This window comes from Dermacentor andersoni, chromosome 5 (genome assembly GCF_023375885.2).
Source record: "Dermacentor andersoni chromosome 5, qqDerAnde1_hic_scaffold, whole genome shotgun sequence".
Classification (NCBI taxonomy): Eukaryota; Metazoa; Arthropoda; class Arachnida; order Ixodida; family Ixodidae; genus Dermacentor; species Dermacentor andersoni.
This window is the reverse complement of record NC_092818.1, coordinates 24,915,547-24,936,209: the sequence shown is the minus strand read 5'-3', so window position 1 is coordinate 24,936,209 and position 20,663 is coordinate 24,915,547. Positions and strand designations below refer to the sequence as shown.

The window sequence follows — 20,663 nt, the reverse complement described above, 5'->3', positions numbered from 1 at the left end:
CCGGATCGTTGATGCAAGATCGAGGGGCTGGTTACTGTCCACGCTTGCAACTGTTGTCACATTGGCTAGCCTGCCAAACTTCGGCGTGATGCGCCTCGTCTTTAGTTGCTCGAAAGTGCGACAGTGCCGAATGACGTCACCGACGGAAGCCAGGTTGTCGTTTGCAATGAGGAAATTGTATACATCCTCGGCAATTCCTTTTAGGATGTGCCCGACTTTGTCTTCCTCGGACATTCCACAGTCCACCGTCCTACACAGTTTTATTACTGCCTCGATGTACGTCGTGCAGGTTTCGTCTGGCACTTGCGCACGTTGCAGTAGCGTGTGTTCTGCCCTTTTTTTTTTTTTGTCGAAGAGTCGCCAAATCGCTCTTTGATTTCCGAAACAAATCTTCTCCATGTTGTGAACGTCTCCTCGTGATTGTCGAACCACAACAACGCCGTATCCGTTAGAAAGAACACGACGTTCGAAAGCTGAGAAGTGCTGTTCCACTTGTTGGCGGCACTCACCCGGTGATAATGGATGAGCCATTCCTCGACGTCTTCGTCCGATCTTCCGGCGAAGGGACGCGCATCTCTCAGTTGCAGAACAGAACTTGTCGGCGCAGCAGTTGGAATGGGCCGTTGTTCGTCTGCGTCGTGGGACATATTCAACTCTGGTGGATTCGGTGGGAGTCCAGCAAGGCGACGGCTCCGTCGAAGAACTTGTGGTTCAGCCTCCGTCTTCGGGTGTCGATTACCCAGCAGCTTCCACCACAACTGTTACGAAGAGTTGCGAGGAAATGGTTTTATTTACAGGCGATGGACGATGATCGTAGCGTGATCGCAGCTGTTGTTGTTGTTGTTGTTGTTGTTGTTGTTGTTGTTGTCCTATGTGGCCGTGGCACATACCCACAGTGGGGGATTGGCCAAGAATCGGGCGGTTTAATTAGGTGCCTAAAAATAATAATGATAACAAGGGAGTTAACAATTTAGGCGTGTGAGCTTAAAAGTAAACGTTTTGTGTCTGGAGAAAAAAAAATAGATAACCAGATGAAAACCGGGTATAAGAAAATAATAATAATAATAACAATAATAATTAATAATAGATAAGAAATAAAAGAAAGCTATGGTAGGGAGGGAGAACGATCAATCTAACATGGAAAACGATTGGTTTCAATTAGGTAATTTTGGATCGCCAAGCAAACATTTCTGTGGCTGAACCCAACAATGGAGGCTCCAAAAGATAGGATCACAGGCACTGATAAAGTTAGACCAATAGAGCGAAGCGGCATTTCGAGTAGTCGTTTTCTTCTAATAGAAAAACGTCTGCAGGACAACAAGAAATGGTCGATTGTCTCCGCTTCGCCACAGAATGAGCATAATGGTGAGGGGACCAGACCAGACCTGTGGAGGTAGAAGTTCAATGCAGGTATACGGCAGCGCAGCTTCGTGATGGACACTTCAATTTTCCGTGTTCGGCAAAAATCTCTGTTCCAAGGGTGCAGGAGATGTCCGTAATCCTCAGAGTTAGTAATTGCGAAGCCTGATACGGACTGTATAATGATACTCCTGCGAAATCTAGCTGCAGTAACATAAGCAGTCAAAGGGCAGCAAGGAAGAATCGGGCCACTTATCGATGCCTTGGCTAGAGAGTCTGCAATTTCATTAATGATTAGTCCTTTATGGCCAGGCACCCAAATGAAACGCACGCTTCTCAAGTAACCAGGTACCAATGATTGAAATGTCCTCATCACGCGAGAATCACTAGAAGCAGTAAGGGATGAGCACAATGATAAAGAATCAGTGACTATCACGGCTGACGTAATTGATGGTCCTAATTTGCGTAATGCCAGCACCACGGCCATGAATTCAGCTAAAAAAATCGGTATGAAATCTGGCAGCCGAAGAGAAAATGTCCAATCGAGAATCGGGGAAAATATTCGTACACCTGACTTTTCTTCACATTGTGAAGCATCTGTAGCAATGACAACGTTTGTTTGAAGGTATTTCAGGTGATCTTGTAATATACCGTCGAGAATACGGTGTGGAAGTAATTTTGCATTATTAGGAAAGATGTCATCAAATTGAATATCCGTGGCAACAGCTCTGTCGGTAATAGGAAGTACATCGCATATGCGCACGCCCAAAGAGTCAAGTAATTGTTGCACGAATATAATTTGCGGTTTATGCAGTCGCGGCCAGATGACACCAAAAAACAACGCAGGTTGTGAAATAAAGATTATTTGGGGATGACGCAGTGGTGATTCGTAAATCCTTAAGAACGTCTGCACCGTCAAAAGCCGGAACCTGCACGAAAGTGGCGGAACACGGGATTCTAGACAAAGAATAGAATTTGCAACAAATTTAGGAAGACCTAAACACAGACGTAATGCCTCTCTTTCTAAGAGGATTAGAGGACGGGACATGTAGGCTGGAGCTCCAGAGAAGAGCACGCAACCAAATTCTAATACAGGGCGAACGTACATACGATATATCATTAGGAGTGTATCTCTTCTCAATCCTATTCGACGACTGCTCAGCCTACGCAATATGCCAATTGCACGGGTACCTTTCCCACTCAACAAATCTATGTGTGAGCGCCAGTTGAGAGAGGCGTTATAAATAATTCCGAGGTATTTAACAAATTCCACCTGTGGTATGTCTTGAAGGTGGTAAGACAATGAAATGTGCACTATGTCACGTATCGGAAAAACGAGAACAGCACATTTGCTGGCATTGAGTGTGAAGTAACTAGCATCTAACCACCTCTCCAGATCATAAAGGTAAGTTTGCAGTCGTTGGTATAGCGTGTGGATGTCGTTTGCAGATGCAAAAAACGCAATATCGTCTGCATAAACATAAGTAGTTATTTCTTGATGACAAGGTAGTGTGCTCATGAGAATATTAAAAAGTACCGGGGAAAGCACTGAGCCCTGCGGTACGCCTCTCATTTGTTTGTGTTTAGAAGAAGAAACGCCGCTTTCGTAGCAGTAGAATTCTCTTTCACCTAAGGATGACTGAATCCACGCTACTATATACCCAGGAACTCCACAGGAAGTTAACCGATTGATCAATACAGTGTGCTCCACAGTGTCGTATGCTTTAGCGATATCGAGCGTCACTAAGGCAGCGTATTGCTTATGACGTCGAGCGAGTTGTATTCGGCTTTCTAAGTCGACGTGGGCATGCCAGATGGAGCAGCCGGCCCTGAAACCAATCTGACAGGGACTAAGAATGGAATTATCATTAATAAATTTCATGATGCGACGGTGAAGAAGCCTCTCAATAAATTTTACTACGTTTGATGTAAGCGCAATGGGCCTAATGTTCTCCAATACATACCTTCCTTCTTGTTTCTTAAGCATCAATATTACTTTGGCAAGCTTCCAGTGCAACGGAATCCAAGCATATTTAATTGAATAATTCACCAGGTCTAAAAGAACGTTAGGTGATTCCTGTAACAATATTTTTAACATTGCATTTGTGACGCCATCAGGGCCAGGGGCTGAATTCGGTAAACATAGTGCAGTCTCATTTAGTTCAGCTAAGGAAATTGGAGTAAAGCCATCCCAAGGACCTAATGTAGAATGAATAGCCGGAAGCCTGGCCGTAAATCGATTTTCTAAGCCTTCGGCAATCTCTTCTAGGGAGGCGCTCAGTTCCTGCGGGGTCAAAACAATTGAATCTAATGTTAAGGGTGTTGGTAGCACCTTCCTAGCACGAAGGAATGCAAATAAAGCACGCTTATTTTTTGAAATAGATAGATAATCGTAATGTCTAATATCGTATTCCTCTTTGGCTCTATTAACAGTACGCTTAAATACACCAGCATGAAACTGATAATTTTTCCAATTTGTCGGGCACTGATTATGCAGAAGCATTTTCCAAGCGGCCTTTCTTTTTCTATAGTCCCGCGTACACTCATTATTCCACCAACGACAAGCGGTGCCTTTAGCCGAAGGGATGACAAATTCAGCTTGCTTCCGGGAATCCTCTAGAATTGAGCAAATGGTTGAAGCGATTTCCTTATCATTGGCATTGGCAAGTTTCGAAACGGCAGAACGCAAGAAAGTCTTAAATTTCGTATGGTCCATAAATGTGCATGCCTGGTATTCTAAAGATGTTATTGGACAATTGATTTCAAATGACACAGGAAGATGATCACTGTTGGTTGCTGATTCAACCGCTACCCACGACAAAACCTTGATGCCAGCGCTACAAAATGTCAAATCTAACACTGAACGGAAGGGTCCTCTAACAAACGTTACTTTTCCTGTGTTCTGACATGAAAGGTGGCTATCAATCGTCCACTCCCATAGTCGCTTACCGCACACATCTGTTTTTTGCCCCCACGACACGTGATGCGAATTGAAATCCCCTACAAACAAAATTTCTTTTCTACAGGCAGCCACAGCCCTATCAAGTTGACGTGTACTTTGCACGCCGCTGGGGAAATAAGCATTTATAATTGAAAATGGATGGTATCCTGGGAGGCATAAATCTATTGCCAAAATTTCACAGTCGCAGTCCATGATTTGAAAAGAAATTTTTGCCTTGTGACAAATTTTACTGGAAACAAGTATCATTAATCCTCCACCTCGCGAGTCTCTATCTAATCGGAAGGACCGAAAACCTTTTAAATGAAAATTTTTCTCTGGTGAAAGCCACGTTTCCTGAAGAAGTAAGATATCTGGATTGAATTGAATAGATAGGCAAGATAAATCTGTTGAAGCTGAAAATATAGAACGACAGTTCCACTGCAGCACTTTCAACTGTCCAATGGTGTAGAATGCACAGTAGCGGCAACTGCCGCCTTTAGAATACTTTCTGTAAGCACAGAAGTTGGTTGACTCTTTTTTGATTTTGGTTTCATAGTTTTTGAAATTGGGGACCCCATACGTTTGGGAGCTCGAGTGTCAAGTTCCATGTCTGTGGCAATAACAGTGTCTGAATAAGAGGGCTCATCCTCGCGTGTTTGGACTACCGAAGTAGTGTCTGTGGAATATTCTGCAACTGTGGAAGGCGTCTCTACCTCGTTGCTAGGCGTTCGAGGTGTGACGTTAGATACTGGGCACTGCATTGGTGTCTTATTGGACTGCAATATTTGCATCATGTGGCTGGAAATGATTTGTGCTAAGCAATCAGAGAGACTGGATATCAATTTGTCCATAGCTTTAGCCATTGCTTTTTCCACAGCAGAGTCAATTGCTTCTGAGAGGTTAAGATCCATGCTTGGAGTGTTGCGCGCTGTAACACCAGAGTATCCGAAGGCCCTGTCTTTGATAACTGAAATTGCATCTCTTCGGGAGCAACGACGGCGGTCGATTATTTCAAGAATTTGTATTTCTTGAGCGCGAGCTGAGCAGTTCGAATAGTCTGCTGGGTGTTCTCCCCCACAGAGGCAGCACTTTTGAGATTGAGTAGAGCATTCACTTGAAGAATGACCATCCCCACAGGTGCGGCAACGCAAGCTAGACTTACATCCTCCTGCGCTGTGCCCGAATCTCCAACAATTCTTACACTGGATTGGACGTGACGCAAGCGGCTCTACACGGAACACAAGAGGCCACACCTTTATTTCAGATGGACATGATGTGCCCACAAACGTTGCAATAACAGATTCTGTCGGAACCCTCTCGTTATTGGCCAGTCGATTGCAACGGTAGATGGCAATGACGCCTGCTGCGGATAGTTTGTCCAGGGTTTCAGTAGGACTTAATCGGGAGTCTACGCCCCGTACAAGACCCTTGGTGCACGCAAGGTGAGGCGGAATAAAAGCACTCACCGGGGTGGAAGCGAATGAAGTGCATTTCAAGAGGTCTTCTACACAGGTCTGGTCGGGTGAACGACACACTATACCTCCCCGTCAGAACGCTCGCACATCAGTGATGGTCTGGAAGTGGTTGGACGTGGCCTTAAGTGCCTTCTGGACAGCCTGTGGATTCGTGATCCTGATGGAACCTCCATTGGTAGGCACAAGCGCCACAGGAATGGTGCTGACGCCACTGCGAAAAAATAAATCTATGGGCAATTCATTAGGTGGCAGGGATGCTGACCAGGCGGATCGCGCCTGGCCAGGAGAACTGGTCGACATCAGCTCAAGACGGCTGACGCAAGGTATGCCAATCAACTAGGAACTAAAATGTGGTTATCGAGACACCTTAAACCACCCGATACTCAGCCAAAACACCACTGCAGGTCAACGAAACGGTCGCTCTGTCGAGGCCAGCAGGGACCAGGGACAACCGAGCAGCATCAACGACTTCTTAACATGCACATGATCCTTAACATGCACATCGTTGTTGTTGTTGTTGTTGTCCTGAGTGGCCGTCGGCCTCCCAAACTCCTCGTCCTCTTCGTCTTCCCTCTTCTTGTCCGCGCCTTTCGTATCCGTTACAATATAAAATATTGACAAGCGAAATGAAAACACGTATAGAGCTGTGCTCAAATTTCACACCCCAGATGCGAACGCATTAATATGTAATTAAGGGCCTGCAGTCTCGGCGTGACACAGTACGTGTCCACTTGTAATACCACCGGAGACACCTGGCCGCCAAGCGCGGCTCAGTCGTAGTCACAGGCATGCACTGTCACGACCTCGGGACAATGCGTCCGTCGCCTGTAGTAAGAACAGCGAGCCGCCGCCGCGGTCGCCTGGTTCGCGCCAGCGTCGCGGATGTGCAAGGGAGCTGACGGACACATCTTGGTCCGGCCAACGCTGCCATGGCGGTCTGAGCACGCGATCCCCTGACATCACCACGTCGAAGCAAGTTATTTTGAAAATCATTAAAGACAAGGTGCCCATCGGGTACCGAAGGACTGAGGAGCTTAACCTCCACAGACCTGATGACAACGCAGTGATGAGTGTGAGTGAGTGAGTGAAAAACTTTATCAGCTCTAGATTCGCTGGTCTTCTGCGGTCTTCAGATGGAATCGTCCATCTTTTAGCACAACGGTCGGTTGCCCTTAGTCCAGGGCTCCGCTGGATGCTGCTGCCAGTTGTGCTCGCCGAATCAGACCTTCTTGGTCGACCTGGCGATCGCTGGAGAGCACTCCCTCCCATTGCTCCGCACTCGGGTTTGGTATAACGGGTACCACGTCTATCTTCTGGCATGCCCACGTTATGTGGTACAGCGTGGGTGTTTCGTGGCACCAGGGGCATGTGTCATTGTATAGTGTGGGATAAATCTTGCTGAGTACGTGTAGGTTCGGGTACGAGCCCGTTTGTAGCTGCCTCCACGCGACAGAGTCCTCTCTGCTAAGGGAGTTGTGCGGTGGTGGATACCGCTTTCTGCAGCCCTTGTAGTAATTTGTTATTGCCGAATAGTCTTGGGGTACAGGTTCGGTCTCCTCGAGGTCGCCTACGTTGGATGCTCGGTAATAAGTGTACCCTCGAGCTATCCTGTCCGCCTCTTGGTTCCCTGCCACTCCCGTGTGTCCCGGCGTCCATACTATCGTATGCCTAATTGGTTCTTCTTTTGTTTGTCGTTCTGTTATGTGGTCTCCGGAGCGGAGTATGCGGAGTGCTCCGTGCCCTATTCTGCCGCGTAGGTAGTTGCGGCACGCTGTTTGCGAGTCTGTAAGGATTGTTAAAGACCGTTTAGACCGATAGCCCTCCGCTGCCGCTAGAGCGACGGCCGCTTCTTCAGCCTCGACTATCGTACAGCCTTGTAGTGATGCGCTGGTGATCTCGCGTAGGTTCGAATCGATCACCGTTGCTACCGCGTTGCTGTTGCTCTGACGCGCTGCTCTGGCGTATGTGGCTGCGTCCACATATACCGTCGTTTCTTGGGGTGCTAGGGTCTTTTGTAGGTATTCAGCCCTCGCTTCTCTGCGTGCTTTGTGTAGGTTGGGATCCATGTTCCGGGGTATGGGTGCTACTTTTAGTGTGTTGCGATACTCATCCGGAATTGTTTCGGTCCTCTGTATCTCTTGAAGTTGATCGGCGCAGCCTAGTTTCTTCTGGAGCTCCCTGCCAGATGGGGTCTGCTGTAGTCTGCGTTGTTGGGAGACTAGTTGCGCCTCTTTCAATTCGTCGAAGGTGTTGTGTAGTCCTAAGGCTAGGAGCTTCTCGGTTGAGGTGTTGTGGGGAAGGTGGTGTGCGGTTTTGTAGGCTTTGCGTAGAATCGCGTCCGCCTGTTGTACCTCACTCTTGATGTGATTGTAGTATGGGAGGCTGTATGCCACTCGGCTGACGACCAAGCTTGTGACCAGCTTGAGTGTGTCCTCCTCTCGCATGCCGTGGCGTCTGTGTGAGATGCGCGTGATCATGCGGGCCACTTGTAGGGTGGATGCCTTGAGTATAGGTCGAGGGTGTGGGTGCAGCGTTGGTTTGACTGTATCCACATCCCCAGGATTCTGATGAGCGTCTTTTCCGGTATCGGCTTCCCCTGGAGGTAGACGTTGAGCTTTAACTCGTCGCTGGTGGGGACTGTGCGGTTTTGCTTTCCTCTCCAAACCCTCAGGAGCTCGGACTTCTCAGTGGAGCAGGCTAGCCCTCTTGCTCTGACGTAGTCCTCTACGCAGGTGGCTGCTTCTTGTAACTTCTCTTCTTTCTGTCTGAGCGAGCCTGTGAAACTTCTTTTGAAGTCGGTTCATTTATTTATTTATTTAAATTACTGGAATTTTACTAACGTGGCAAAAACTCCTTTTTAACTACGTCAGTTAGACGCTGAAGCCAGTAGCTCCTACGCGGAGCGAGTAACTGTCGCCTCCTGTTGCGTGGGCCTCGCACCATAAATCCTCATTTAACGTCATCATCATCAAGTTGCTTGTCTAAGCAGAGAGCTGATGGTGTAACATGACTTGGTAGGTGCTAGCACGTTGATACTGAATGCATTTAAAATCCACTTCACGAGTACTTTCAGGGTGTCTACAAACCGGCAAAACCGGGAAAACCGGGAATTCTCAGTGATATTGAGTAGTCTGGAAAACCTCGGGGAATACTCAGGGAATTTGTGCCTCTATCAGGGAAAATTAGCTGTAATTTTATAGAAAGGGTCGAAAGTCGCGGTAATGCTGGCTCGAGTAACAGACAGGAATCGTAATGAATCGCCTTTGACGCCCTGTCGTTGGCTGGAAGAGTTGCCAGTGTACAATCAACGACCGACTTTCTGGATTCCCGATAATTTGGATGGCTTCGCGGCTCCACCACGTACCCAGCAGATAGTGGCGTAGCCAGAAATTTCGTTAGGGGGGGGGGGGGCTTACGTTGCAGCTTGGCCTCCTCCTTAAGAGGAAGCTTTAGCTCGGGTACTGGTATCTAAATACATGTAGAAGGTGAATTCGTTTTTCTCGGCGACCACCGCACCATGTTTGACGAGGTTCGTTGCATTTAAAAGAAAAGCTTTAATTCTACTGACTTCTGGTTTCGAATTTTTCCTTTAGGTTGTCAATTCTTTGTTAAAAATTTACAAAAATCACAAATTTTCACAAAAGGGAACTATCACGTTTAAAACTCTCCAGCCCAACAATGAAAAATAATATGACGATTCTGTGAATCACATCGAATAGTACATCTACAGCAGACAAAATTGATATGTTACACACTAATCTCAAAAAATTTAGTATTATGGAAATGCGGTTTTTGAAGAACCCCTGTACGCCACCAATTAATGCAAGATACAAATTGACATACCAAATTTGTCCGCTTTGACTCTTATAATAGATGCCGTTTACAGAACCGCGATATCTGTTCTTGTAGAGCTATTAGTTTGTAAACGTCATGCTTCTATTTTTATCGCACTTTCGAACTTTTCAAAATATTTAAAACAATATTCAGGCCCTAAATCGAAATTCCGCTTCGAACAGATAACAGACCTTAACCTTCTCTCTCAAATGTAACAAATTTCATTAAAAGCGATCCAGGGGTTATCTCAGAAAAGCGTTTCTGCGTTTTAAATGTATTTGAATAGGCTGCGTAGGAGTTGGGCCTCAGCTAAAACTTCCTCTTAAACAATTTCTCGAGGGATCAAGTACATGAATAACAACTGCATTGCCATTGCCAAAGATGCTGCAAACGAATTCTTGAACGCTATGCACTGTCGAAACAAGTAAACTATGTATTATGCATAAAAAATATACTTGTATGTGCCAAAAATTGTGCCCAATATAACTGATATCAATGCTTCCATGTTTTGTCTGTTTAATAGGTAAAGAAAATATTACACGAACTTTGGAACTAGATCAGTTCGAAACCAGCAAAGCAGTGCATGCCACTGATATGAAAAATGTAAAGGCCACGAAATGAACAAGTTGAGGACAGATATGTTAATGAAACTTTGTCATTCAAGAACCTTGTTTACATTTTTGTACATATGCAACGGCCAGTGAAAAATCTCAATGACGCTGTCATTTATTCCAATGTGTTACGCAGGAGCAGCTGTCACCGGTCGTGTATCGTGAGTAGTTGCACCGAAATTATTGTCCCAACAGGGAGCACGTATATAAAGCCGTTCTGCAACATATACGAGGGCGAGTCAAATGAAAGTGAGGCAATGTGAACATATGACAAACGGGATACATTATTTAAAAGTAGTCTCCATGAGCATTTAGTCATTTGTCCCATTGACTAACCGGTCGCGTGATTCACGTCTCATAAAACTCATTGTCTTGCTGCTTCAAAAAGTCTGCAGCTGACTCTTTCACGTCATCGTCCGACACGAATCTGTTTCCCTTAAGCTGTTTCTTCATTTTTCCCAATGTTTGGAAGTCGCAAGGCGACAGGTCTGGGCTGTATGGCGGATGTTTCAGCTTTCCCGCTTGAACTTTGCCAGTTTTGTATTAACCACATCAGCGACGTGCGGACGGGCATTGTCGTGGAACAACTACAAATAAATTATGGGGTTTTACGTGCCAAAACCACTTTCTGATTATGAGGGACGCCGTTGTGGAGGACTCCGGAAATTTCGACCACATGGGGTTCTTTAACGTACATCTAAATCTACGTTAAAGAACCCCATGTGGTCGAAACACGGGTGTTTTCGCATTTCGCCCCCATCGAAATGCGGCCGCCGTGCTCGGGATTTGGTCCCACGACTTAGTGCTCAGCAGCCCAACACCATAGCCAGGTCGTGGAACAAGATGACCCCATTCGTCAATTTTCCACGTTGTTGGTTCTTGATTGCGACACGCAGCCGATCCGGCGTTTCACAATATCGGAATATCGGAAACGATTGATAGCCTCTCAGGGTTTAGCAAATTCTATCAGTAATGGCCCCTGACGCTCGAAAAAAGAAGTCAACAACACATTTCCGGTGGAAAGGACGGCCTTTGCTTTCTTTGGGGGTGGTGAATTCGAATGTTTCCACTGTAAGATTTGCCGTCGTGTTTCAGGCTTGTAGTAGTGGCACCATGATTCGTCGCCAATCACAACTGCAGACAGGAAGTCGTCACCCTCACTATGGTAACAGATCAGATGAGTCAAGACAGCACCGAACCTCTCCGTCTTCTGGCGGTGGTTTAAAATCTTGGGCATCCATTGCGCACACAAGAGCCGGTAACCGAGATGTTCATGAATTATGGCGTGAACCGAACCGTGACTCATGTTCAAACGCTCTTCAAGTTCATCGATGCTTATCCTCCCTTCTTGTCTCATCAGCTCATCAACCTTTGCAATTTTGTTGGGGGTGATTGCACGATCGCTTTGGCCCGGTCTTGGATCGTCTTTACAACTTTAACACGTCCTTCTTTCAACTGTTTGCTCCAACGCTTCACAGTGACCAATGAAATGCAATGTTCAACGTACACGACAGCCATACGGCAACTAATTTCTTTTTGGGAAATACCTTCAGCTGTCAAAAACCTCACGGAACTACGCTGCTCAACTTCTGAAGCGTTCATTACGTCACGCAACCATGTTCAACCCAGTGTATGAGAGCATTAAAGAACATTTACCCTCACCCCTACGTGTCACTTTTGTAAATGACAGATGCCTGTTAGCTACGCGCATCCCTCGCAGATAATGAACCGAACCATTATTGCGCGGGGTAGGTATACAGGCTCACTTTCATTTGACTCGCCCTCGTTCATTAGAAATGCGAAGATACAATGGAATGGGCGTTCGCAGGATAAATTCTGCATCTTGTAGATTCGGAATCCGGGCTGGTGGTAATGGCACGACAGCATCCCCGCCATCAGATAAGGCGCCGGGAAGACGAGCTGCCTCCACGTGGCTCCGATGCCAGGCGCGCACGTTCGTCAGGCTCGTCCAAGTTCACGTCCAGTGTCCGGACGCCAGGTAACTTCACGTGCCCAGGTCCCACTCGCCAGGACAGGAGCTCTGCTCCCCGCGTTGTCGCCAAGGCACCTCAACCAGCTCCGCTCAGGTCGTTCCGAAGCCGTTGCTTCTCGCCACTGGTCCCGGTTGGTTGTTCTGCAGCTGGCAAAACCGACCGGCAAGAGGCAACACCCAACACGAACAAGTGGCCTCTGTCTCCCGTCAAACACCAGACAAGGCCATAATCTAAATCAAACTAACTAAATTGCTATCCCCCTTTTTGCTCCCGCTGCAACAAGAGGCAGGTGTACGATCTGGTACACAAGGCTCAAACAACCAGTTTTCAAATTAACAACACACCAAAATATCAGAAACAATTAATAATCAGCAATAATAATGACAAATAGAATGGTCCCCCTGAAATCACTTGGACCGAAAACATACCACTGAGGAAGCAAATGAGGTCATTCATTTTTTTCCCGATGATATTTTCGAGGAATCAGAAGCTGCTGATATTTGCGACCCTGCTTATCCGTGTAGCGGCGGTACAATAAGCCAGATTTCTTGTAAAATGAAACCCTCTTTTTTTTTTTTGACTCCCCGTTTGACGCTCTTCCTCCGATCGGCTATTGAACAGTCTTCCTGTTGCTCGCGAATCAGACTTTCCCTTTCAACTGCAGCCCGCTCCTGACAGCTGGCGGAAACCGGAGCGAGTGTGGAGCCCGCGTCGCCTAACTGCGGCGTCGCGTCCATATCGCAGCTAGCACTGCACGCGTCACTCCCAGTCACTTCCAGGACACGCTCGACCAGGCCAGCCTCCGAGCTCTGCCTCTCTCGTGCCTGCTCGCCACTCAAGTTGCCTTCATCGGTCCGTGTGCCGCACCGCTGTTCGCTCACCGACGCAAAGTCCAGTTCCCTCGACAGCGGGCGCGCTTTGGATCGCGTGAGGGCCATGTACGCCACGTCGGCAAAGAATGATTTGCCCTGATCCTTCAGCAGCTGCTCCGAGCTATTTGAGAAGAGGTAGGGAAAGCGCTCCGGGAGGGCGGCAGACACAGCGGCTTCTGTGTTAAGTTTCCCAAACTCTCCTTCAATGAGAACCGTTGCGATCGGTAAACAGACACTCTCCTCCTCGGCCACTTGCCGTATCCTAGCGCACTCTCCCGTAAAATCACACGAGGAGACGAAAGACGGGTGGACAACGTCCATAGTTGCTGCAGAGTCCCGAAGTGCTCGGCACTTCTTACCGTTTACCTTAATTTCCTGCACATAGGGCTCCAATAGTCGTATGTTTTTGTGCGTTTCCTGTATTGTTGCAAAAGCAATTTTCTCTTGGCAGTTCGCAGCGATGTGCCCTTGCTTTTTGCAATTGTAGCAGGTTAACGGTTTCTGTTTTTCAAAAGAACGCGTCGTATCGTTTCGCTGTTTGGGACCATCGCTATCATTCTCAGATGCATTTTGTCCTTCCCTTACAGTTTCTTTGGTAAGGGACTCGTCTTCCCGAAACTCGCGACGCGTGATTTCCTTCCGTTCGTCGGGCTCCCCGGAAAACCCATCTCTCCTATCTGCTTTTTCTACGCGCACTGCCTTGCTGTGCAAGCTGCGGCGGGTGTAATACTTTTCCGCTAACTCTGCTGCCTTGTTTAGCTTAACCTCCTTTAGCCTATCTTGCAGCCAGAGCCTGACATCCGCATCGATGTAACGGTAGAACTGCTCCAACGCGATGCATTCGACGATTTTGTCGCGGTCGCCGTAAACCTCTTCGCCCTTCAGCCATTCCACCAGGTCGGCTTTTAGACGAAACGTGAAGTCAACATTCGACTCCCTGCCCTTTTTTGCATACCGGAACCTCTGCCGGAAAGCTTCGGGCGACAATTTGTACTTCCGCAGTAGCGCTTCCTTCACATCACTGTAGCTCTCAAACGCCTCTTTCGATTTATTTATTTATTTATTTCATAATACCCCTAAAGGCCCCCGAAGGGGTATTACATAGGGGGAACCGATACATGAAGAAATGCGAGCTTTGCGCGTTGCGGAAAAAAAACAACTAAAGTACACAAAAGTTATACAAAATTTTTACAAAAGAAAACACAAAAGTTATACAAAAGTACGATACCTAGGAAAATACACAAGTAAAACAATATACGAAATACATTATTCAAGTGAAACTTAAATATAAAATACAAAACTGCCTGAGAAAACAAATTAAGGGAATTAAATAGGCACAATGTAAAAGAAGTAAAACGAGGTGTTGCTCGAAGCTGCATCAGTTGTCACTTTAACAAATTAATGAGACATGAAATACACTTGTACAATGTACACGCAGAACAGTAAGACAAATGATCAAAACAATATATACACTGAACAACGTATGAAGAAACAGTACATGATGAATATTTACAAGTCACTATTGCGTAAAAGTTCCTGAAAGGTGGCGAAATCTGTTTGAGTAGCAATGTGTGATGGTAGGTTATTCCATGCAACAATTGTTCGGGGAACGAAGGAGTTAGCATAGTTAGCTGAGCGACAACTGATGCGTTTTATCTTGAAGATATGGTCTGTGCGTGGAAAGAAGGCTGTCGCTGGTTCGAAGATACGGTAAAGGTGCGGATGATGATAAAGTTCGTGCAGCAGCGACAGGCGGGCAATTCTGCGGCGATGGGATAAGTCGTCAAGCTGAGCACGAGCTTTTAGTGCTGAAATGCTAGTATATGGTGAATAATCAGAAAAAATGAAACGAGCCGCGCGGTTTTGCAATGATTCGATTTCTTGGGTGATATATGTTTGAAAAGGATCCCAGATAGCTGATGCATACTCGATTTTGGAGCGTATTAATGTGATGTATGCTAGTCTGCGTAGTTTAGCTGGAGCATGCTTAAGGTTGCGTTTGAGGAGGCCTAAAGAGCGGTTAGCTGATGCCAACGTCAGGCGGATGTGATGATGCCACGTTAGATCAGACTGCAAGTGAACACCAAGGTACTTATATGAAGTTGTTTCGATAAGCAAGTTATTACGTCTGATGCCTCCCCAGGAAGCAAGGCTAACAGATTCTGTGCCCAGAGGGATCGCTCAATGCTATTCCGTTCGCACACGTGCTCAAATTTCACGAGGTATTTGGCCATATCTTCTCCGACGACAAAGGGTGGAAGTTGATCGCGTATTCTTGGAACGTTAGAAGTGAGACTAGGCGCCGGCGCGCTATTTCGGGTCTCCAACTCTTTCATTTTAAGCTCGTGCTCACGACTCTCTCTCCTTTCCTCCTTTTCCTCCTCGCGACGTTCCTTGATACCCGCCCATGCCTCTTCGGCTTCCTCAGCCGTTACGTCCTCAGTCCTCATGACCTCAAGGATCGCATTCTTTTTTTTGGTTGAGCACAACTCAATGCCCAACTCCTCACAAATTTTGAGAAGTTCTTTGACCTTGTACTTCTCCATTGTTCACACTGTCCTCCTGCTGTTTACCCTTTTTGAATATACCTGCCGTAGGCTACTATAACGCTACTAGTAAGACAACCGCAAGTATTTCACACACTGCCCTGTTTACCCCCTCAGCATCCCCTGGTTTTCAAAACACTCTCACTAGGCTTGAAACACACAAGGTTAACACAATGCAACACCAAATCCTTCCCTAAGCTACTATAACCTGTGTCAGAGAAAGTCTGGTGTTTGAGGTAAACTTCAGGCACTCACTGCGCCGAGGTAGCCGATGCCGGTCAATCCCGTAGCTGCCATCCACTATTACGACATCCCACCGCTGCCACCACTGTTACGACTTTGAGGTGGTCCCGTAGCGCTCGTCACCCGTTTCGTGACAGAGCGTTGGTAGCGAAGACTCCGAGTCAGGCGTCGATGAGAATAACGAAAGGGATTTTATACACTATATACAGGTCATTATACAGGACAAGTTCGGATCGGCACGGGGGCCGAGAGCTAACAGCAAACGCGACTGTTCCCGCTCGGCGACGTCCGTTGAGACTCCAACGCGTGACACATCTCACTCCAGTCGAGAGCGGCACTCAGCTCCCGGTGGGTCGGCGGATTCGGTTTTCCAGGCGGCTGCGTCGGGCCTTATAATGCCCCGAGAAACCATTGTCACTCAAACGGCCCAATACAAAGCCAGCACTCGACAGTCGTCCGAGAGGTCCAACCAGCGACCGCGCTGGCCACCCGGTTCAAAGTTGGCGCGCGCGGTGACTTCCAGGCAAAAGGAAATACGGCGCCGGGCTGTCTGGCACTTTGTTGCACGTTTGGACATTTCGCTCGCCGATGCTTCTCCTCAGGACGGCGCTGCTTGACGGATCACCATCTTGACTTGTCCAGGGAGAATTAGGGCGCTGTGCCTTTCGGCGCAGCCCCGGGTTTGTCCAAAGGGCGTTCGCAGGATAAATTCTGCATCTTGTAGATTCGGAATCCGGGCTGGTGGTAATGGCACAACATGGCTCAATGTGTCCTCGCGAATAAAAGTCAAAGTAGAAAAATAAATAAGAACGCAGTTACCCTGGCTGGCTTGATATGGTTGCTTTGGCGCAGGTGAAAAAAAAAAATGTTGATATTTTTTTATGCGACATGACGGCACAAGTGAACTACCACAACGCTTCGTCTCATCGGACCTTACTGCGTGCTTTGTCAACTTGTCTGATAGTGTGTTGATTTGGCTTGTCTCGCTGTATGTTCCGATCTAAGACTTCATAAAAGTCAATGCACCTTTGGCGTCAAATGTTTATAACAACATTAAACCCACAAGCTTCCGCAATTGAATATCTAAAGCACAACTTTGGAAATGTCAATGCACCTTTCACATCAAAAGTTTGTGAGAACGTTATACCCATAAAGTTTAGGAATTGACATCCATGCGCTCCGTAGATTCCGCGGCCTCCACGCGATTCCGCGGCGAGCCCGTTCGCCATCAAAACGCCCCTGAAACTTTGTGCTCGGATGGGGCTGCTTGCTGTATGCGACTCCCGGTGAATGGGCGTTGCCACGAAATCCAGCCTAGTTCGCAATGTTCGCGGTAAAATGTCTTTTCGAACGTGAAAAAGACTTCCTACACAAAATCCAGAATGATTCCCAGCGCCGGGGGTTGCTTTGGTCGACGGTGCATGAACAGCACGAAACAATTTGGGGGGGGGCTGAAGCCCCATAATCCCCCCCCCCCCCCCTGGCTACGCCCCTGCCCATAGGGTCAATGTATGAGAACGTGTGAAGTTTCGGACGCAAGAACTCTTCGCCGTCCGATTTTCCGTACGTTTTGCCGTGCCCACAGGTGCGAAACGGCATTAATCAAAGCCATCACCGCTGCCATTTTGCCTCGCCGCCTCGAACCGACGCTCTCGCATGCAGATGTGCTGGCAGCCTGAGCCATCACTGCGGCAACACTAAGCCTAGCTGCTTCGACGTTCGCTATGAAGCTTCTTGCCGTTGGGTGCCGTGTTTTTTATTGAAAGAATTCGCTGCTGTCAGCAATGGCACGGACTCTGCCTTTGTGGTCCTCGCGATTGGCTTAGAAGCTTGAAAAGCACGGTGCGTTGCATAATGCCGGTCCCGAAAGTCAGCTTCGCCTCCTTACAGAAATGTTACTTGGTGAAGCATGCGCAAAAGTATTGCAGTGAAGCATAACAAGCGTGGGACGGGGCTATTGCCACGGGACACAGGATGTATTTCTTAATCATACACGCGTGTACCCGGTATTTCCTGTCACAATACAAGCACCGATATGCCTAATACGTGTACCGACAGGCCTTCAGAGTGTTTTCGAATGTGCCTGTGGCGGTTTGAGCCTTTAACGGCAGTAAATGACATGCATTTATTTTTTTTCCAACGGGCCGATTTTTCGGACGTTTTCGCAGCCCCTAAGGAGTTCGAAAAATCGGACGTGGACTGTTCAACTGACCAAGGAGATGCTTCAAATTGTCCGCAGGGCGAATGTGCGGCGGAAGGAGGACGAAAACGGAAAGCACGTACGCATTGAGGAATGAACGGGAAAAGAAGAATGCTGCCGCCGTTTTGAAGGAGCTTGAGCTCAAAAAACAAAGTGTTGGCTGATGCCGAGATGCAGGTGTCCCTCACCCATACCAAGATAAACTTTTAAAGCAGTGAAACACAACACTGAGGCGTCGTGCGTGGGCTGAGAGTATGTTAGGACAGCTGACGTTGACTTATGAGCTGTTGAGAGAGAATCTCAATTGTTAAGAGAGAATTTAATGTTAATTCAATGTTGAGAGAAGTTGTTACCTGCAAAGCGTGCTTCGCCGCAGAGATTGTTGTTGTGTGGCGTAGTCATCTTTAAAGGGTCTTTATGATAGCGGTTGCAATGGTTCTGCGATTGTTCTCGTTTATTATTATTATTATTATTATTATTATTATTATTATTATTATTATTATTATTATTATTATTATTATTATTATTTCGGTTCTAGCTCTCTCAATCCCTGTCCTGTGTGGAGATCTTCAACTTGATGTTGTGAATGTTAAACGTTGTATAATCTACCCCAGTGCTGGTGATGTGTCGCATGAATTCAATTCGAGCCTCATACCACAGAGCCTGCTATCAGTTGATAGAAAAAGCTCACATTCGGAAATATTTGCTTGTGTATGCATCTCCTTTTTATTCGTATTTGAGAATGTCCAACTCGATTCGCAATTATTTTTGAAGACATTTTATTTGCTGTGCATTTTACTAACTCCTCCCTTCTGTTCTCTTTTTGAATATCATAAACACCACTCCTTAGTATTCAAATTGTATTAAGTCGTTTTTTTTTTGTTTTTTATATGTTTACTTGAGTGACAGCATCGGGCAATATGGTTTCAGCCTGTCTTGACATAAAATGTAGTTCTGCATCACTCAGGGAATTTCGCAAAGGCACTCAGGGAATACCTGGAAAACTCAGGGAATTTGTAAATGTCAACTTGGTAGACGCCCTGTACTTTTCATTATCTGTGACGACACAGCGGTGGAGATAAATTGGGGTAAGATTAAATGGCGCGCGCGTTAAATTACGTTGTTACCTGCAAAGCGTGCTTTGCCGCAGAGATTGTTCTTGTGTGGCGTAGTCACCTTAAAAGGGTCCTTATGATAGCGGTTGCAATGGTTCTGCGATTGTTCTCGTTTATTATTATTATTATTATTATTATTATTATTATTATTATTATTATTATTATTATTATTATTATTATTATTACGGTTCTAGCTCTCTCAATCCCTGTCCTACGTGGACATCGTCAACTTGTGAATGTTAAGCGTTGTATTCTTAGTTAAAGAGTGCTCAGTCATCATAAGTTCATTCCTAATCTACCCCAGTGCTGGTGATGTGTCGCATGAACTCAATTTTACCTATTTCTCTAATATGCTGTCTTTAGAATTTACTAACAAGGGTAAAGGCACGAAAGCTACCTTCGCGACTGGTTTATTTCGGCGAGGAAGACAGCAATATAAGCGCCAAATGTACTAAAATATAGGGGAAGGGGGGGAAGGGGAGCATTCTCTTTTTCGTCATCAGCCACTCGCCACTAGTAATAACCGGCGCTATATTGGAGTAATAGAATGGGTACCAAGGGAAAGAAAGCGTCGGGGAGGACTACCGAGGGTTAGGTGGTGTGATTTTAAATGAGAAAGTTTGCAGCCGTTGGGAAGAGTCACCTGCTGCAAGACAGGAAAATTGATCGCTTGGTAAGGCCTAATTCTTCTGCAGTGGACATAAAGTAGGCTGATGATGATGACTGAATGAATGAACATGCTCCTGCCAGATAAGCAAAAGTAAGCGGTTTGTTTTTCTTTATGTGTACTTTTGTCATTCTAACATAGTGTCGTCCCTCCACACATCGCTTCGGCTAGTCCGAGAAATCGTTTTCATCGCGCCAATCGCGTCCCTAATTGCGTATGTCGCAGGCCTGTACAACAGGTGCGTGAAGCTGCACCAGATCGACGAGCTGTTCACGGACAACTGCGCTCCGTTCGTGACGTCGCTGTCGATGCCGTCGGACGAGTTCCCGAGTCCATGGAAGGCGTCGCTGGCGTTCTTCGCCATCGGCCTCGTGCTGATGGCGATGACCGTGCTGTCCGCCGTGCTCGGATGCTGCGTCCAGAGCGTGCTCAAGAAGAGCATCTTCACCGTTTCCGGCACCGTGCAGGCCGTCGCTGGTGAGCGTCCTTCTATCGACCTTATTATAAGCCGCGAATTGACGGCCTCTTTGGCAACATTTTTTTTTTCGTTTCAGCGCTAAGGAGCCCGTGCCGCAGAAAATACCGTCTCGGCGTCCAGCGTCGCACGTCTCCTCGACAAAAGTATTCTCAAACCAAATTCCGAACCACGCATACCCAACCACTTCTCTAACACCAAAGTCGGTCATATCTTGTCTTTCATTCTTTACAAAGTTATCCCTCGGAATTTTGAGAGCGGCAGCCCTCAAACAATTGTAATGGAAAAACACACCGACTGCGCATGTCCTTTATGTAAGCTCTTCTCAGAC

The 20,663-nt window shown here is 46.8% G+C and overlaps 1 protein-coding gene across 1 annotated transcript in view; it reads left to right on the top strand.

Annotated features, from left to right (window-relative positions):
* Positions 1-20,663, top strand: part of LOC126529975 (LHFPL tetraspan subfamily member 2a protein) — a 200,160-nt gene that overhangs the window by 162,826 nt on the left and 16,671 nt on the right. Inside the window, exon 3 of the mRNA XM_050177441.3 lies at positions 20,083-20,334. Coding sequence (XP_050033398.2) covers positions 20,083-20,334 — 252 coding nt within the window. The remainder of the gene's footprint in view (positions 1-20,082; positions 20,335-20,663) is intronic.